Below are 15,630 nucleotides of genomic sequence, written 5' to 3'. Positions count from 1 at the left end.
TAGAGAAACTATTGCATGAGTGAGTGATCCTTGCGGATCGTGCACAGAAAGGGCGAGGGAAAACAGCTGACAGGAAGTGAGAACAGTTGATTCTCGGCGGAAACGGCCTTATCTATCTAAGCTCAACGGGAGACCGATTGAGGACATCATGTCACTCACATCACACCCACAATGGATGTCAGAACAGCAGAAAATGTGCAAGTTAGTAACTAACGGTTTCCCGCTCGTGAAAATTTTTTTAGTGGTCTCAAATATCCAAAAAGCAAATTTTCGCTGAGAAGAAAAGTTAGACTCAGAGGTCTGTATTATTATAATGAAAATTTAAAAACTTGCAAAGAGCACAATAAGAGGACTTTTTTAGGAATCTATCACTTCTGCAAGCATGTGGTCGAAGAGTGAAGGCCATATTTTGTCGCCATATTGAAAATCTGTCATGTGACTGTCATTCATAAAAAATAAAAAGAAGCCTTCCAAATCTGTCCTTACTCCATTTTTTTTTCGGCAAAAAGCCATTTTTTGATTACGAGATGAAAATCACGCTCTTCCAGCTTTTGGTCTTTGCCTTTGGCTTTTACTCGACTTCACTTCCATATGAAGCGAGCTTTTTCGAATCCACAAAGGCGCTTCCAGAGCTGCACCCTAACCACGTTTTTCTCCCTCAGAAAACACAAGATATCCCAGTTGACAAACTCTGGGAACTGTGCGAGAGATTGAGAGACGATGGCGATTATTTCAACAGAATCTCAAAGTGGCGCTGGATGCGAACACTTGTTCATTACTGTAATGTACGAATAAATCTATAAATCAAGCAGAAACCGTTTTTTATTGCAGCTAATTTGGATTGACGATTTTTCAAAATTTCCCCAAATTTTGAAAATAAAAATGAAAAATAAAGAAAATGGAGATTTTTAAGCTTCAGCAGGAGCAAGCTCATCGTCGCACATGACTTTTTTGATGAAGTCTTCGATCACGATCTGGCCGTTTGATCCTTCCATGCCTTCGATAAGGTCATCAAATTGGGCGCCAGTCAATTTTTCACCTATAAAAAGGACATAATTTCCATTGAAATCAACAAGGACTCACCAAGAGAAGTAAGAACATGACGCAATTCAGCAGAGTTGACAGTTCCGTTCCCATCCTTGTCAAAGACTTTAAGACCTTCGAGGAAATCTTCATAGCTTCCTGGATCGGCAGTGTTGGAAATCGCCCAAAGAATAGGAAGAAAATCTTCGAATGGAAGGGACTTTGTCGCCATGTCTTCTTTTGATGGGAGGTTTTCTTCGTCTCCACCAGCGAGAAGAACTAAAATTGTGTTTTTACTGTCTGCTCATCACTTTTGCAGACTTCCTCTCAGCTCGTTCTCACCATTTTCCCATTACACAACAAGTCAAGATTATCGCCAATCAACACCCTGTCCCGAAAATGTCAAATAAATGTTTGATTTTGATAAACGCGGAAGAAAAGTTCATAAAAAACGTACCTTGAACTGTATATTCAGCAGGATTGTAACCGAAGCATCGGGCCAAGTTGCAGCATTCTTCCCACTTGATCAAGCCCTGACCGGTTCGGTCGAAGAGCTCGAAGGCATCCTTGAATTCTAGAGAGATTTTAGGAGGGAAAAGCGAGGTCCTCTATTATAGAAAGGGTTAATAAAAAGCTTACCAGCAACTTGTTCTTCAGTAAATTCGTGAGCCATTATTTCTTCTATGCTTTTTCTGCAGAAAAAAAGAGTCCTTTAGGAAAATCAGGCGATGGTCGACTGAGAAGATAAAAACATCGAGCAGCGGGGCCGAGTTTCATTGACACCTGACTTTCGCATTCGCACATTTTTGATTTATCCCACTGTATTCTGCTGAATGCTGACTCGAAACTAGCGTCAGCGGTTATTTCAATGCATAACAAAGAACTTTTTTAGATTTGCAAAAATATATTTATTACTGAAAAAATATGCAGTATTTACAAAAGAAAACAAAATTCAAAGGCTTGGATCGCCGAATCCATGTTTTGCTTGAAGCCCTCGAATTTCTTTGTGAAGAGATGATGACTCGTCAAGACCGAGTTTCATCGAGTACTTGAAGCTCTGCTCAGCCTCGACTTTTCGATGTGTTCGGAGGCAAAGGACGGAGAGATAGCCCCACACTTCTGGGCTCTTTGAGTCGAGGAGATTTGCTTCGGCCAATGCGTCTTCCGCTAAAAAAAATGAGATGAAAATTGGAAACCATAACTTTGCTTTTTGTATGAAAAAATGTTAGTTTTTTCTTAATAAAAATTTCTGAAGAAATTAATAAAATTATGATATTGCCTTCTGCCGTCGCGAAATCATTCAGATCATTTACCTTCCAAAAGTCGACTCATTCTCAGACTACAAATGCCCACTCCAAGCCAGGAAATCGATGTCGGACTAAGTCTGCATGCATGGAGGTAGTAATTTCTTGCTTCTTCCCATTTCTCCTCGGCGGAGAAAATATCGCCAAGCTGAAGGCACACAAAAGCTGGATCTTTGCAAGGAGTAGTGTAAGAAAGACAACGGGAGAAGCACTCTTTTGCTGCTTCTTCGTTTCCTTGAATGTGCAAGATCTCGCCCTAGAATCGAAAATCAGTCGAAGGACGAGAAATGGGAAGCAAACCTTTAGCGCCCAAACATTCGCATTTTTATGATCAGCTTCCGTCGCTTGAATAACTGTCTCCATCGCCGTATCAATTTTGCCAAGCTGAATCATCAGTCGAGTTCGGAGAAGCAAAGCAGCTGTTGGAATCGGCTCTTCAGCATCGAGAGATGAAAGGTATTTCGCGAGAAGATTGTCCGAAACTTCGCAGAAGCCAGAATCGAAGAGTTTTTCAGCCGCTTCGAGGAGGACTCCCTCGCCAGGATGAGCTTCAAAAATGAGTTCAAACGGTCCAATTCTCCGTTTTTACCTGAGTTTAAAAGTTTTATCAGCCTCTTTCCCTCCAACTTCGTGAATTCGCTGAGTCTGTTTTCCAACTGTTCTTCATGAATTTCCGAAAGGAAGATGTTTGAAAGCGCGCGCTCCATGAGCCTCGATTCTTTGCCACCCTTGGTCGATTGATCGTTGTAGTCAGGATTGGCAGCTGCGCGCTGGAGGATGAGTTTTGCTTCGTTGGGGAATCCTTCTTCTCGGGCGAGGAGGGAGGCGAGGATCATGTACCAGGGTTCGGAGTGTTCTAATGAAACAGCTTGCTTGAAAGCTTCATATGCTCTTCCAATATCTCCTTTTCTGTAGCACACTCTTCCATAGCCCGCCCAATTGTCCGAATTCGCCTCGTCACGGGAAAGCAGCTCCAGCCAAGTCGCTTCCGCTTTTTTCAAATCTCCAATTTTTTCCGCGAGAAGGGCCACTTTGGCGAGCTCCTCGACAGTAACTACATCTGGAATTGGCTCTTCGTCAGTTTGCTTGACCACTTGTTCGTTGATTGCCACGTGCATTTGTTCTGAATTCGGGTTTTTTCGCCGTCTGGTAGACAAATGAGTGTTTTAGTCATAAACGGGAAGAAAAAATCCTTTGTTATGTAATCATGTCCAAAATTTCGCCTTCAATAATCAATATTTTTTCAGTTCCGCCATGTTAACTCAACCTGAAAACAGGGTTAAAAGCACTGACATAAAAAGTCTCAACTCGAGTGCCTAATGAACCGTAGATTGGATAAGCCAGGCGGCATATGTTTTACCGGTGTTCATTTCAAACTCACAAATTTTCAAAAATGTTGATGAGATCACAAATTTTGAAGGTTTTTTGGCTCTTTTTCATTGTAAGAGGTGTTGATGGAGTAGTGAAATCAAGGAAGAGATCAGGAATTCGAGAAGTGGAAGAAGAGAGAATCGATGGTCGGGGATTTCAGGAAAATATTTAAATTTATTTTTATTATAAAGTTCTGTTGTTACGCAGTTCCAATTGATATTTTGAGGTTGTCGCCTGAAACTGAAAAGGAAAATTTTTAAACGAAAAATCTCGAATGATTCTTATGGATTTTGTGTTTTTGAACCATTCGAACTTATTCGTTAATTTCACTCTTAAATAATTAGCAATGATGAATATTGTTTGAAAGAATCTTCAAGAAGCCGAAGAATTCTCCTTCCTTAGCTCGAATGATTTTCTACTTTCTGAATTGGTCAAGGAAGATACAAAAGCCGCTATCGACTTTCTCCAAAACACAAAGTCGAGATTCCGCCGATCCGCGTTCAACTCAAACTTGCTCAAAAAGCTCCTCGTTATTCAAGCGTACTCAAAGCCGAGAAAAAGAACCGCTCGACCGATTTATCAGCGTCCGACGGTTTCACGCGTGCGAGGAAATAGACCAATTAAAACTTATGTTCCCGTAATGAGCGGAAGCAATTCCCAACTGAGGGATGAAGAAAGTGACTCGCGAAAAACGAGACAATCAAGTGGAGAGCTTGACAATACGCTTTTTATGGTGCTGGGGAAGATGATGACGGAAGGGAGATATTCTCAGGAAATGCTCTAGATTTTAATAAGTATGCAAGGAATAAGGATATCAGAACGCTTTTCAAAAGCATTGAAAAAAGCAAGGATTTCAAGAAGGTCTTGAAGACCTGAAACCTCTTCTTTTATACGATTGTGCAGAGAATTCTTACACAGGTAAAATACATGTTTAATACAGGTTTATCTGATTACTATTTTTCATCTCTAGAAATCTCAAAATGCCGCCGCCAACAGCAAGAAATCCTCATCGTCCTCCTCGCACTCCAAACCAACAATCCCGCCCTCACCCTCCAAAAATACGGCCTCCTCCCTTTTGGCGAAACAAAAAACTTTCAAAAAATCATTTCTCAAAAATAAAAAAGAAACCCATTTGCCTATGAGAAAAACGTAGAGTTGCTCGATGAATTCTTTCTTTGCTTCTGGATCTTCAAAGTCTTTCTTTTTCAGGAATTTCTCGCGGACGACGCGGATGATCGAGTTTTTCAGCAGTTCGTGGTATTGTGCGTGTTTTCCAGTTCTGTTCAGCTGAAATCAAAATGGGGCTCTACTCCTTATGCTTCTTTTCTTACCTGATACAATAATGATTTTTCAAAAGATTCTCCTTTAGTCGACGGCGCAAAAGCTCTGATCTCCGCGAGAACTTGTTTCGCGACTTCTGTGATTTGCTTTTTATACTCTTGAACGCTAATGTCAGCTCCATATTTCTTCCTTGGGATTTTCGGCCGCATTGGAATCAAAGTCGCGAGGTTCTTGTCCAGGTCTTGAAGAGTAGCGCGATCGACGAGGGCGCGGGAGAACGAGATTTCGAAGAAAATTGACGAGTTCATTTCTTTGTAAGGAAGCGCGTCTTGGGCCATTTGTCGTGATTCGGGTCTGATGTCTGAAGCGCCGCCGGCATCAGAACTGTCGTTTCTTGAAGTTGATCCCATCGATAAAATCGTGCCGCTGTTGCAGGAACTCGCTGTGATACTCTCTCCATATCCAGCGCGAATAAGTTGATTTTGTGTAAACGGATTGAGCTTGAATTTGCCAGAGACGGATTTTACACCGGGATAGAGAAGTGACTCGAGGTTGATCAGGGCGATTCCGTGGTTGTGGAGCTCACCATCGTCAGGTTTTGCTTTTCCTTTTGCTTTTGCGTCTTTTTCAAAGGGATGATAATGAGCTCAACCTGAGCCTCAAGAATTAGGGAGTCAATTTGAAACGTACAAAAGACAGTCCTGTCATGGCAACCTGTGTAGAAACCTGAGTCAGGATCTTACCCGGCTAATCAGCTCTTTCAAGATCCTGACACAGGCTTCTACACAGTTTTTTTGGCTAGAAATGACCAATCAAGTAGAGTTTCTTTAGCGAAAACTATCTCATCCCTTTCCTGTATCTTTCACTTTCGAAACCTCAATCGGCAACAAATTTGATACCTTCGCGATTCTCGCCTCAAAAGCTCTGCAATCATCTTCACTCATGATCATCTTCCTCTCCGAAGTAAAAACAATCGCATTAGGGCATTCTCCATCCGCATTTTCTTCAGCTTCCGCGCTGTCTGGAATTTTGTAGTTTTCCTTCGCGATGATTTTCTCGGTAGTGTTTTTCAATCCGCTCCAGAAGAGGGGCAATTTTTCGCTTGTGTTGAAAGCGTTTTCTGCTTTTCCGGAAAACTTGATCGCGGCGGTTTCGTTTTCTTCTTTTTGAATGGGAAGGCAGGCGTTGAAATTGTTTCCGACCCATGAATCGGGGACTCCAGAAGCGTAGATTAGGCGGAGGGTCATGATTCGGTTCTTTTCCAGGAATTCGGGTTTCAGCTCTGAAAACGATTAAGAAAACAGAAAAAAAAGGATTGTTTCTTACCTGGACTTATGGAAACAGAAATCTCCAAATTGACCTGAACATTTGGCGCTTCTTTTGAAACCTCCCGCACGCTTTCGGAAATCTTCCTCTTTCCCTTCAAAAATGGCGAAAGATCTCGGTGCACTTCTCTGTGGCAAATAATTTTATCTTCTTTTTGCTTCTTTTCTTTCGGCAGCATTTCGATCAAGCTGACTGTCAAGGGGTATCGGACCAAATTGTCGAAGAAGGGAGTGCTCGTGCCGGAGATTTCTTCCTTGATCGCGAGTTTGACGTTGGAAGCTTCGGTTTTTGCCTCGACGTATTCAGATTCAGCGGTGAAGGAGCCGAAAGACAGGCGAATGAACATTTCAGAACCATCCTAAATTTGGGTTGATAGGATTGAGAAAACAAGATTGAAAGCAGAAATAACATTCTGACTCCCTTATGATGACACTGATCGTTTATAATTTTTAAATGGCAAAAATGAAAATATTTATAAAAATTTTTATTAATTAGAAATAAAAATCTCTCGGTAGTCGATTGACCATCTTTTATAGGATTAAGGGTGTCACTAAGATAAGTCAAAAAGAAATTTTCATTCAAAATATTTCGTGAAAATATTTTTTGTAGCAAAAAATTAAAGAAAATAATTTTTTGAAAGCAAAAACTGACCTTTGTTGCTGATAAATTCTGTCCACCCTTGATATTGAACGAAATCACCGTCTCCTTCATGTTCGGATCTCTCTGTACCGCTGGCGATTTGGCGAAACTGGCGCGGCTCGTCGCCTGACTGGTGCGTCTGCTCATTCCGGCGCTTTTCAAAACTTCGGTTCTAGAAAGTCAACAACACTTAAACTTGAGTTTTTCAAAAGCGAGATTTAGGATTATCGCTTTCTTTTGTGACTCAGAAAAGTATTCAAGCAGCGGATCGGTAAACATAAGCTCGCGGTTTCCATGGCGATATTTTTTCCGATTTTTATTCGAAAAATAATTAAAATTCAAATATGAGACAATAATTTTTTATTTGTTTTTTTCGAGGTCTCAAGTATGACGCTCTGTTAACAACATTATTAATAAAGAATAAATGATTATAAATTGCTCGAAAGAGCATTTTATAATAATTTCTTCATCATTTTTGCTTCATTTCGACAAATTTATCAATTATCTAAAAAAGTTTCTCTATTTTCTTTTTTATATGGATAAGCAACTGATTTTTTTTGAATTCATGATTTTCATCAGAACTCCGATTTGCATCAGCTGTCAGGTGAGTCGATATTTAACATCAAAGAATCAATAAAAAAGGAAAATTTTTTATTTTAATTAATAATCGTCTTTGAAATATAATTTGTTTGACTAGAAGGGATAAACAATCATTGTCCTCATATATCATCAAACTTCAGTTCCGGAAATAAAACCTTTGAACTTATCAATAAAATCGAGGGAAAAGCTTTCGTGACTAGATTTAAATGTCTAGTCATTCTAACACCATAAAATTGAATGTATAAAAAGTACGAAGATTTTCGTATTTTCGCATTACCTTTACAGTGAACAAAAGAGAGAAAACTTCATTTAGACAAAGAGTTATTGATCATAATTGCCTCCAACTATATAGAAAAATCGCAAATTATAATCAGACAATATTGATAATTTTGTTAGTTCTTTTTTTCAGACTTGATAAATGATTCCCGACTTATTCTTTGCAAACGGAACCAGCGCGATTGAAGCACACTTGCAAAGCGCATTTGAAAAAGGGTATTCACAACACCGTATAATTTATACTGTGTTAATTTTATGGGTTTAATTATCTTTTGTTAGTGCTGAAGTCGCTTTATCAATCGAAAACACGTTCGTGAGTTTCTTCTCTAAAGATCTACCCAGGTTTCGAAATAATCTAGGCGAATTTGCCACTAAGGTGAGGCTTGGCGAGACTAGGCTAATTCTCGGCTTTACCTAAGCAAGAGAATTTTCAAAGCAAAAAGAAATTCCCAAGCCAAGCAGGCGAAAAATTCTGTTATTGAAATTGCTCTGAATTACCTCTGGAAAATTCTCCTTGCTATCATCATGATAATTTTAATCTACCCGCTTATCAGAAGGGCTTTTTTATACTTCATCAAATACTTATTCAAAACGTAAGTCGAACCGAAGTTTCTTATACTCAAAAAGTTTAAGCTATGGAAAAAAGTTCACGAAGAAACTCAAAAGCTACCATCGATCCAGAAAGGACAACAAAAGGGACGAGCTTATCATGCTTCAAGTGCAGAACAAGCCGCCAAAGAAGAAGTTCACCATCAAAAACAATCGAATCAACGATGAATCAGTGATTTTAGATATGTATGATTACAAATAAACGCGGCTTTTTACAGAGTTTACTCTTCTACCTTGTTTTCTTTCTGAGAAAAATAAAGGAGAAACATAAGAAAACAAAAGGAATTAATTATAATACAATGTTATCTTTATTTAGTCTAATTGAAAACTTGCTCGCAGTAAATATTCAGTGCTAAAAAAACTAGTCCATATTGCTGTAGTTTCGCTCTCGGTATTTTCGGAAAAGGAAGAACGCCACAAAGATGCCTATCAAGGTGAAGATACTAATACCGACGGCAGCGCCTTAATTATTTCTTTGAAGATATGGCGTAAAAAAATTTCCAACCTGCAACTGCTGATAAATTATCAGCGATGTTTTGCTCAAGTTTGTTTAGGCATCCTTCTTCATGAATGTTTCCGCCCTCAAGGAGGCCGCATCCGTCTTTTTCAGCTCACAATTACTCTTTTCAAAACTATCAAGTGGATTTCTATTCCAGAAAAAAGTTTGGTAAGCCCTTCCGGAAATTTCCGCACAGCAGGAGCTTGGAACTGGAGTTTCAGAAAACTTTGTCTCTGTAGATGTCAGATTGTTCAAGTGTGCATAACCGTAAGCCCAGTATTCGAAGTCTTTTGCCTTTTCGGACCAGTCTTTTGGACTTGTGATGCCGCAGCATTTGTAGTATTTCTAGGGATTTGATAATTGTCTTCCATGTCTTCTCTCACCTGAATCGAGTCCCATGGCTCTGGATTGGAATGACACCAGTGTTTGAGCGAAGTAGTGAGCTGACCTTCAACATAGTGATCAACGGCATCCCTGTATAAGTAGCCGAAAATGCCAGCCAACAGCAACGAGACCATCGTGAGGAAAAGTAAAATTCCATAAATTAGTGTCATCGTAGTTGATTCCTAAAATTGATGGTAAAACTTGCTCCAATGCTACATTTTTCGCCTTGCCTTGACAACACCCCAGCAGCCAAAGAAAGTCACGAAACTGAGGATGACCCCCGCGACTCCGACAAATACTGGCAGTGCTGTATAATTGTCCTGGAAAAGCTCGGCCAGGCCATTCGCCGAAGCATATTCAGCAGAAACCGTAAAACCTTCATTTTTTAATAGAAAAACTTCTCATAAACGTCTCTACCTGTGCTCATGAGAACAATCCCGAGAATATAAATAAGCAGATTTGAGAAAAACAACGAGTACTTCAATATCCTCGATGTCATCGGCAATTTGACATTTTGAAACGGATTCGACATTTCTCTAGAAAATGGTGACTCGTGAGTCATGAGCCGTATTCTTAGTGCATTTTTAGTAAAGAATTACAATCAGAAATGGGTAAAATGAGGTGAAAGTTCAACGAAATCATTGATCAGGGAGTTTTAATTATGAGACAAAAATGAGAGTTTTACCGGGATAGAACGAGTCTGGGAGACATATTAGCACTGAAAAATTTCTTTGAGCTTTTGATTCAATTTTTTAAGATTTTCAAGCTTTTTTATTTTATTAAAAATTTTTATTAATTTTTATTAAAAGAATTTTTATTCGAATAAAGCTTATAAAAACCATCCTCTTCACTAATTACCCAATTTCTCTGACCCAACCAGGCGTAATTGAATCGTCCTCCAAACTACTCGTGTCCATTCTGTTTCCTTCTCTTTTCAAAAGCTCTTTTGTTGGCAAAATGGAAAAAGAAAATGTCGCGCTGGGAAATTTTAAAGCTGGTCTTGTCCCTCGCGCGCTGTTTGGATACGAGCGATGAATAATGATTTTTTTATGTCGGGTTCGTAATCGTGACATTTCGGATAAATAAACGCGCGCAAATTTTGAAATTCAATTTTGCCGAACTTGATTTCGGGAGAGTTTTATTGCATGCACAGAGTTTTTAAGACAGTATCTGATGATTCATTTTCCACCAAATTGGGGAATGAACGATCCCCAACCGCCTTGGCCACAGGATTGAGTGTTGCATGGAGCGTCCTTGTATTCAAAAGATCGTGGGCATGCAGTTCCCGTGCAGTCTCGGCGAAGCGACATTGATCCACCGCCACATTGCTTGCTGCATTGGCTGATTTGTTGCCAATTCGACCAGACTGGCGCGGAGCATGTTCTGATTTCTTCTTCTTGTGGGCTTTCTGGTTTACTTCGGGTTCTTTTTTGAATGGAATGCATACAGGAAGACCAGGAGGACCAATTTGTCCACATTGGCTCAACTGGAGTGGGTGGGTTAGTTGGTTGAGGGAAGGAATTGCGATTTCCAGGAAACATTTGTCCATTTCTAGCTTGTCGATCGACGCATGGAGAGGCCTCACAGCACCCTCTCACAGATGCCTGAAGACTTGGGAAGCTCCAAAGATTCATCGTTGCAGGCAAGTTCCAGGGACAGTTCAAGTTGGTGATGATAGGACTTCCCCACTGCTGGGTAGTGTAGTGTTGTTCGTCCCAGCAGCACCCCTTTGCTCGGCAAGATTCTTTGAGGAGCAATTTCTGGGAGAAATCGAAAGCTTTGATTTGCGTAGACACCATGCAATTAGAGCTTATTTCGCGCGATGGGCAAATCTCTGCGTTTTGGTTTCCTCCGAATCCTGGAAAGCCACCCATTCCACCGAATCCGGGAAGTCCTCCCATTCCGCCAAGTCCACCGAGACCACCCATTCCTCCTAACCCTGCGTTGCCTCCCAGGCCACTCAGTAAAGCAAGATTGGCGAGATTGTTGTTATTGTTATTGCCATTGTTATTGTTGTTGCCAGTGTTTGTCATGAGAGCAAGCATACCAAGGTTGCCAGCAGCGCCAAAAGGATTCGCTTGTCTGCGATCCCGAGCATTTCTTCGTTTTCTACCGACGAATGGTGGAAGACCTCCTGGTTGAGTTGGCTTGAGAGGTAAACCGGAAGAGATGCTGCCTCCCTTTCCTCCGATCGAAACTTCGTCATCGCCGAAAACTCCTTTGTACATCTTGTACTGCATAAACGAGTTGATTCGGTCTTTTCCGAGCCCAGTGCTGAGTGGAGACCCACAAGTATTGCTGCCCTTATTCCAGCAGCAGCCGATCAAGAAGCATTCATCTTCGAGGATTCCTGACCAGCCGCAAGCGGGACTGACGGTTTCCACGAAATCCGCGTATCCATCATTGTCCGTAAGTTGACTCATCAGCCACCAGTTGTTTCCGACAACGTTCTGGATAAAGCCAAGCTTTGAGTAGTCGTCATCGGCTCGAGGTGGGCAGCCAATTAAGCTTCGTGATTGCATATTTGTCTGAGAATAAATTGAATATCTTGTTTTTAATAATAAATGACTTACGAATGCATTCCTATTTGCTTGCTTGACTGTATTGACAATCGAGCTGAGGAAATATGGATTGTAGTTCATGGCAGTCAGCTGGTTGAAGATCGGGTTGTCGATCGCTCTGTAGCAAAGAGGAACTCCTCGGAAAAATGCCGGTCCAAAGGCTTGGCGGTAGACAAAAAGTGTCTCGTCAAAACAGCAGCCTGGATTAGAGTAGCACTGGTAAGCGTCGTTTTCGAGGGGGCTGACGTCGAGAGGAGTCATTGTGCAAGCCTGACGCTCGCAAAATGGCACGTTGAACGGACAAGTCATGAATTGACCTAATCCGAAGCCTCCGCCACCGATGCCGGAGAACATTCTAGAGTTAGTCGACGCAACGGATGGAGCAGCCATCGCTGTGATGCCGATTCCGCCCATGCGACTGTTACTCGCTGGATTGATAGCTGCTGTCGTTTGCTGGCTGAGCTTCATGTTTCCCATGGCAGCGGCTAGGGCATTGGTGATGGCAGAATTGACTCCTGGGCTGAGCATGTTTGATCCGCTCATGGCTTGGTCACATGATGATCCGGTCCAGTTGCACATAGTCGCGCCTCTACATTCCTAAATTCATAACATAAAAATTGAATAAAAAATTTAAAAAAAAATAAAATAATTTTATTTTCATAAGAAAAAATTTAAATTTTCAGATGATTTTAACAATTTATTTATGAAATTTTTTGATTAATATAAATACCATCTCATTATTATCAGCACAAAGGGATGCCATCTGGGCTGTGGCACTCCCAAAAACCAGGGATGAAATCTTCATCGCTTCTCTTTTTTCAAAATTTCTATCTCTTGTGGAACTTTTCGTTCTGAGATATGAAGGGATGAGATGCGGGGGCCCCTCATTTAAGTCTGAAACTCTGAGTTTCTTTCGCCTGGAGCAGGATTAGTTACTCTGAACTCCTCGACTGCTGAAAAAGCTGAATAGGCTTCGCCCGAATTTCGGGGCCCACGCGATTATCGCAATTTTCGAAATAATATTCCCTAGAATCAAATTTTAAACGGTTAATTAAAAAGTAAGGGTTTCTTATTAATTTAATTAAAAAAATTAAATGAAAGAGGCAAGAACAATAAATTTCGTCTTCAGAGAGAAAGAAGATCTAAAAATGGATTGCCCCGTTGATTAGGCCAAGTCTGAAAGGAGGTGATTACCAGATAGATATTTCGAATCAGTAGAGGAAAAAATTGGCAGCAGGATTTACGAGCACCCCTCGCGATCGAGCCCCGCAGAATACCTCGAATACCTTTTTACGAACGGCAGGACCATCTAGCACGTTATAAAACATACACTTGCCAGATCTTCAAATCTTTCATAAATAAAAAAAAAACGAGAATGCTAGAGTCTTTCTAGAGCGCATTCTTTTTTTTCTTTTGAAAGGCAAGAAAGAGAAAGAGAGGAAAAAAGACGCTTGAAAATGAGAAGAGAAAAGAAGAGAAGCTAAAAATATGAGTTTGATAAAAGAAAAGATTGATGAACTTTGCCAGAATCAATGCAAAGTTTTTGAGCCACCGAATTATGTTCAGGAAAGGTTCTCTATCATCTTTCTAAATTGATTCAAAATTTTCTCAAAATTTTTGCCGAAATGGTCGACCAAAAATTGACAATTCTGGTCGCCAGAAATCCCATAAAACTGTGTATTGCAAAATTATATTTTTCTTATTTATTTTCTTTCGATTGACTTTGCCTACATCATTTTATGTTAGAGTTAGGGTTAGGATTCCTAATGTTGAAACATTGAGAATTTATTTACAGAAAAAAATGTGAGCCTAAAAAAAGATTTTCCGCGTCGTCCTTTGGGTAAATTTCGTCATCACAACCCTCATATCCACAGTTTCTATCATCAATATCTACCGCAGCTGGGTCAAGGTAATCACTTATTTGCGTAATTACGTGTTAAGAATTTATTACTAATGAAAATCTCATGTCCTAACCAGACATTTTCTTCCTTGATTTCGCGTTTTATGGCCAGCCGGCTTGGATTAAGTTTAACAAGGTTATAAATACTGACTCTAAGTCGGCCTTTCTATACGTTTTTGAACTCATAAATAAAAATTAAAAATGTCATTCGCTTTAATTGATGTATTTTAAAACAAGGTGAAACGACAAAATCCAGAATGGCCCTATTCAAAAAACTGTTTATTCAACAAATTACGATGTCTGCCCCGCTGGATCGTTGGAATCGTCATTTTCTTCACAGTCATTCCGGTTCTGATGGCGGATTTCTTCGACATTTTCTTTGACACGAAATATTTTAACGATCTCGCGTTGTCTAAGATGTTTGACAATCGGATTCACTTAGGAAAGCATCACATGTTTTTTTGACTATTGGGGGAAGCAGAAAGGTTTTGATGCTTTTAAAGATTGGAAGATCTTTCCTGTTATGTTCACCTTTTTGATAACAGCAAATGTCAAAGCTTTCGCTCTTGGTGTCATTGCTGTCAGACAGGTAGGGCTCAACAACCCCTCTTCTTAAGGGTATCTCCCTGAGTTCAGGTTCGACCGAACGTCCCAATAATTCGCCAAACAATCAATCCACTTCGCCCAAATGTCGTCAACGCTAGAATTTCCAGCGCTCAAGATGACGAAGGCAATTTGCAAGACGAAAACGTCTACGAAAAACTGAAATATTGGCGAGATATTTTGAGCTTTTTGCTTGAAGATGCAGCTGAGAGCTTTGCCCAATATTTTTATGTTGATAAATTTGTCGGAGAAGATAGCTGGCTCGTTACAGGTATGAGAAAATGGTGATTAATAAGGGTGTCAATCGCTTTTTAGTAAAAAGCGTCATCATGGTCGTCTTCGCCCTGATTTCCTTCATCCGCTTCCTGCGTCACGTGATTCCTTACTGGAAACTCGTGGATACGATTAACGAGCATCTTCGCCTCTTTTTTATGGTTTTGATTATTTTCTCAATCCTCGTGGTTCACGCCGTCCGTATTTTCGCGGTGTTGACCTTCCCCGATGATCCAAGCTACATTATGAACTGTCTCGAGAAAAAGGTGGATTTTTATGACGACTTGATTCAACCAAGAAACGAGACTTATTTGATACAAACGCCGTTTACTAGCAATTGTCTTCGAACCATAGGTATTTTTCTCCTGTAATTTTGCAATAGTAGCTAATCCCTTTTTCTAGATAAAGCCCTAATAGTTCACCTCATTATCTCTTCCTTGATTGCAATTTTTGGACTGGTCGCCGGGTATTTCTGGAATTTCAATGCGGTTTTCGAACAAAGTCACTACACTGGAAGAGCGGCAATTTTCTCAAGCTCGCCAAGATCATCCGACGAGCCACCCAAAACAATCACAGAAAGTCTAGGAAATTCCAGCGAGAGCTTTTAACTGCCTCAAATATTGAAATAAAATGTACAAATTCAAGATTCAAGCCAAAAATGGGAAGAAATTTCGGCTAATCAGAGGGTTCAAAATTTCCTCAGAGCCAATAAAAAGCCGTTTTGCCGTATTTTCGCTATTTATTCGTAAAAATAGAGCATTTTCTTTTGAGAGCGATCGAATTTGATCGACTGAACTTCAATTTGAATTTCTTCATTTTCAGAAAATCGTCCAGTTGTAAACTCAATTTCCTCTCCAATCGCACCGAAAAGTTCTATCGTCAAGAAGCTCCCATAATCGTTTATTTGCTTGATTCTCTAGAAATAGAATTATACCTAGGAAAACAAAAAAGACTTCCTGACTTGCGGACTGAGATAACTCC

General features: G+C 40.3%; 5 protein-coding genes across 5 annotated transcripts; 1 reads left to right on the top strand and 4 right to left on the bottom strand.

The window, feature by feature from the left end:
- Nucleotides 1–817: 817 nt before the first annotated feature.
- Nucleotides 818–1,773, bottom strand: LOC145705781 (myosin light chain 3, skeletal muscle isoform-like). The gene is made up of 4 exons (XM_081783267.1): nucleotides 1,663–1,773; nucleotides 1,481–1,597; nucleotides 1,084–1,302; nucleotides 818–1,039 (listed from the first exon to the last, which is right to left on the bottom strand). Exons 1-4 carry the CDS (start codon nucleotides 1,694–1,696, stop codon nucleotides 909–911), a joined length of 501 nt encoding a protein of 166 aa, XP_081639393.1. The 5' UTR covers nucleotides 1,697–1,773; the 3' UTR covers nucleotides 818–908.
- Nucleotides 1,774–1,934: 161 nt separating this feature from the next.
- LOC145711517 (cilia- and flagella-associated protein 70-like) lies at nucleotides 1,935–7,191 on the bottom strand. Its single transcript, XM_081789210.1, has 9 exons — nucleotides 6,957–7,191; nucleotides 6,306–6,663; nucleotides 5,824–6,261; nucleotides 5,030–5,625; nucleotides 4,835–4,985; nucleotides 2,917–3,450; nucleotides 2,628–2,875; nucleotides 2,337–2,583; nucleotides 1,935–2,190 (listed from the first exon to the last, which is right to left on the bottom strand). The coding sequence occupies exons 1-9, from the start codon at nucleotides 7,089–7,091 to the stop codon at nucleotides 1,976–1,978; spliced, it is 2,922 nt and encodes a 973-aa protein (XP_081645336.1). The 5' UTR covers nucleotides 7,092–7,191; the 3' UTR covers nucleotides 1,935–1,975.
- Nucleotides 7,192–8,722: 1,531 nt separating this feature from the next.
- LOC145711516 (leukocyte surface antigen CD53-like) lies at nucleotides 8,723–10,310 on the bottom strand. The gene is made up of 7 exons (XM_081789209.1): nucleotides 10,171–10,310; nucleotides 9,998–10,030; nucleotides 9,730–9,848; nucleotides 9,543–9,688; nucleotides 9,312–9,494; nucleotides 8,935–9,273; nucleotides 8,723–8,891 (listed from the first exon to the last, which is right to left on the bottom strand). The coding sequence occupies exons 1-6, from the start codon at nucleotides 10,227–10,229 to the stop codon at nucleotides 8,980–8,982; spliced, it is 834 nt and encodes a 277-aa protein (XP_081645335.1). The 5' UTR covers nucleotides 10,230–10,310; the 3' UTR covers nucleotides 8,723–8,891; nucleotides 8,935–8,979.
- Nucleotides 10,311–10,456: 146 nt separating this feature from the next.
- Nucleotides 10,457–12,723, bottom strand: LOC145710954 (uncharacterized). The gene is made up of 3 exons (XM_081788665.1): nucleotides 12,604–12,723; nucleotides 11,886–12,470; nucleotides 10,457–11,840 (listed from the first exon to the last, which is right to left on the bottom strand). Exons 1-3 carry the CDS (start codon nucleotides 12,676–12,678, stop codon nucleotides 10,491–10,493), a joined length of 2,010 nt encoding a protein of 669 aa, XP_081644791.1. The 5' UTR covers nucleotides 12,679–12,723; the 3' UTR covers nucleotides 10,457–10,490.
- A 1,543-nt stretch (nucleotides 12,724–14,266) lies between these two features.
- Nucleotides 14,267–15,276, top strand: LOC145708267 (uncharacterized). The gene is made up of 4 exons (XM_081785924.1): nucleotides 14,267–14,362; nucleotides 14,410–14,647; nucleotides 14,692–15,003; nucleotides 15,052–15,276. Exons 1-4 carry the CDS (start codon nucleotides 14,297–14,299, stop codon nucleotides 15,255–15,257), a joined length of 822 nt encoding a protein of 273 aa, XP_081642050.1. The 5' UTR covers nucleotides 14,267–14,296; the 3' UTR covers nucleotides 15,258–15,276.
- Nucleotides 15,277–15,630: the final 354 nt, after the last annotated feature.

The sequence above is a fragment of the Oikopleura dioica genome, chromosome 1 (assembly GCF_907165135.1).
Source record: "Oikopleura dioica chromosome 1, OKI2018_I68_1.0, whole genome shotgun sequence".
Taxonomy (NCBI): Eukaryota; Metazoa; Chordata; class Appendicularia; order Copelata; family Oikopleuridae; genus Oikopleura; species Oikopleura dioica.
The sequence above is the reverse complement of the archived record's forward strand: the minus strand, read 5'-3'. Positions and strand labels throughout refer to the sequence as shown.

Excerpts from the sequence above, each read along its gene's own strand:
- LOC145705781 (XM_081783267.1), bottom strand. The coding sequence starts at position 1,696 with ATGGCTCACGAATTTACTGAAGAACAAGTTGCTG. Across the intron at positions 1,598-1,662 it reads TACTGAAGAACAAGTTGCTG|AATTCAAGGATGCCTTCGAG; the intron begins GTAAGCTTTTTA and ends AAATCTCTCTAG. Across the intron at positions 1,303-1,480 it reads TGCTGAATATACAGTTCAAG|TTCTTCTCGCTGGTGGAGAC; the intron begins GTACGTTTTTTA and ends ACACAATTTTAG.
- LOC145711517 (XM_081789210.1), bottom strand. The coding sequence starts at position 7,091 with ATGAGCAGACGCACCAGTCAGGCGACGAGCCGCGCCAGTTTCGCCAAA. Across the intron at positions 4,986-5,029 it reads AAAAATCATTATTGTATCAG|CTGAACAGAACTGGAAAACA; the intron begins GTAAGAAAAGAA and ends TTTTGATTTCAG. Across the intron at positions 3,451-4,834 it reads ACTCTACGTTTTTCTCATAG|AACAAATGCACGTGGCAATC; the intron begins GCAAATGGGTTT and ends ACCCGAATTCAG.
- LOC145711516 (XM_081789209.1), bottom strand. The coding sequence starts at position 10,229 with ATGGACACGAGTAGTTTGGAGGACGATTCAATTACGCCTGGTTGGGTC. Across the intron at positions 10,031-10,170 it reads GGTTGGGTCAGAGAAATTGG|TGCTAATATGTCTCCCAGAC; the intron begins GTAATTAGTGAA and ends GAAATTTTTCAG. Across the intron at positions 9,274-9,311 it reads AGCCATGGGACTCGATTCAG|AAATACTACAAATGCTGCGG; the intron begins GTGAGAGAAGAC and ends TCAAATCCCTAG.
- LOC145710954 (XM_081788665.1), bottom strand. The coding sequence starts at position 12,678 with ATGAAGATTTCATCCCTGGTTTTTGGGAGTGCCACAGCCCAGATGGCA. Across the intron at positions 12,471-12,603 it reads GTGCTGATAATAATGAGATG|GAATGTAGAGGCGCGACTAT; the intron begins GTATTTATATTA and ends TTATGAATTTAG. Across the intron at positions 11,841-11,885 it reads AAGCAAATAGGAATGCATTC|ACAAATATGCAATCACGAAG; the intron begins GTAAGTCATTTA and ends ATTTATTCTCAG.
- LOC145708267 (XM_081785924.1), top strand. The coding sequence starts at position 14,297 with ATGTTCACCTTTTTGATAACAGCAAATGTCAAAGCTTTCGCTCTTGGT. Across the intron at positions 14,363-14,409 it reads GTGTCATTGCTGTCAGACAG|GTTCGACCGAACGTCCCAAT; the intron begins GTAGGGCTCAAC and ends CCCTGAGTTCAG. Across the intron at positions 15,004-15,051 it reads CAATTGTCTTCGAACCATAG|ATAAAGCCCTAATAGTTCAC; the intron begins GTATTTTTCTCC and ends CCCTTTTTCTAG.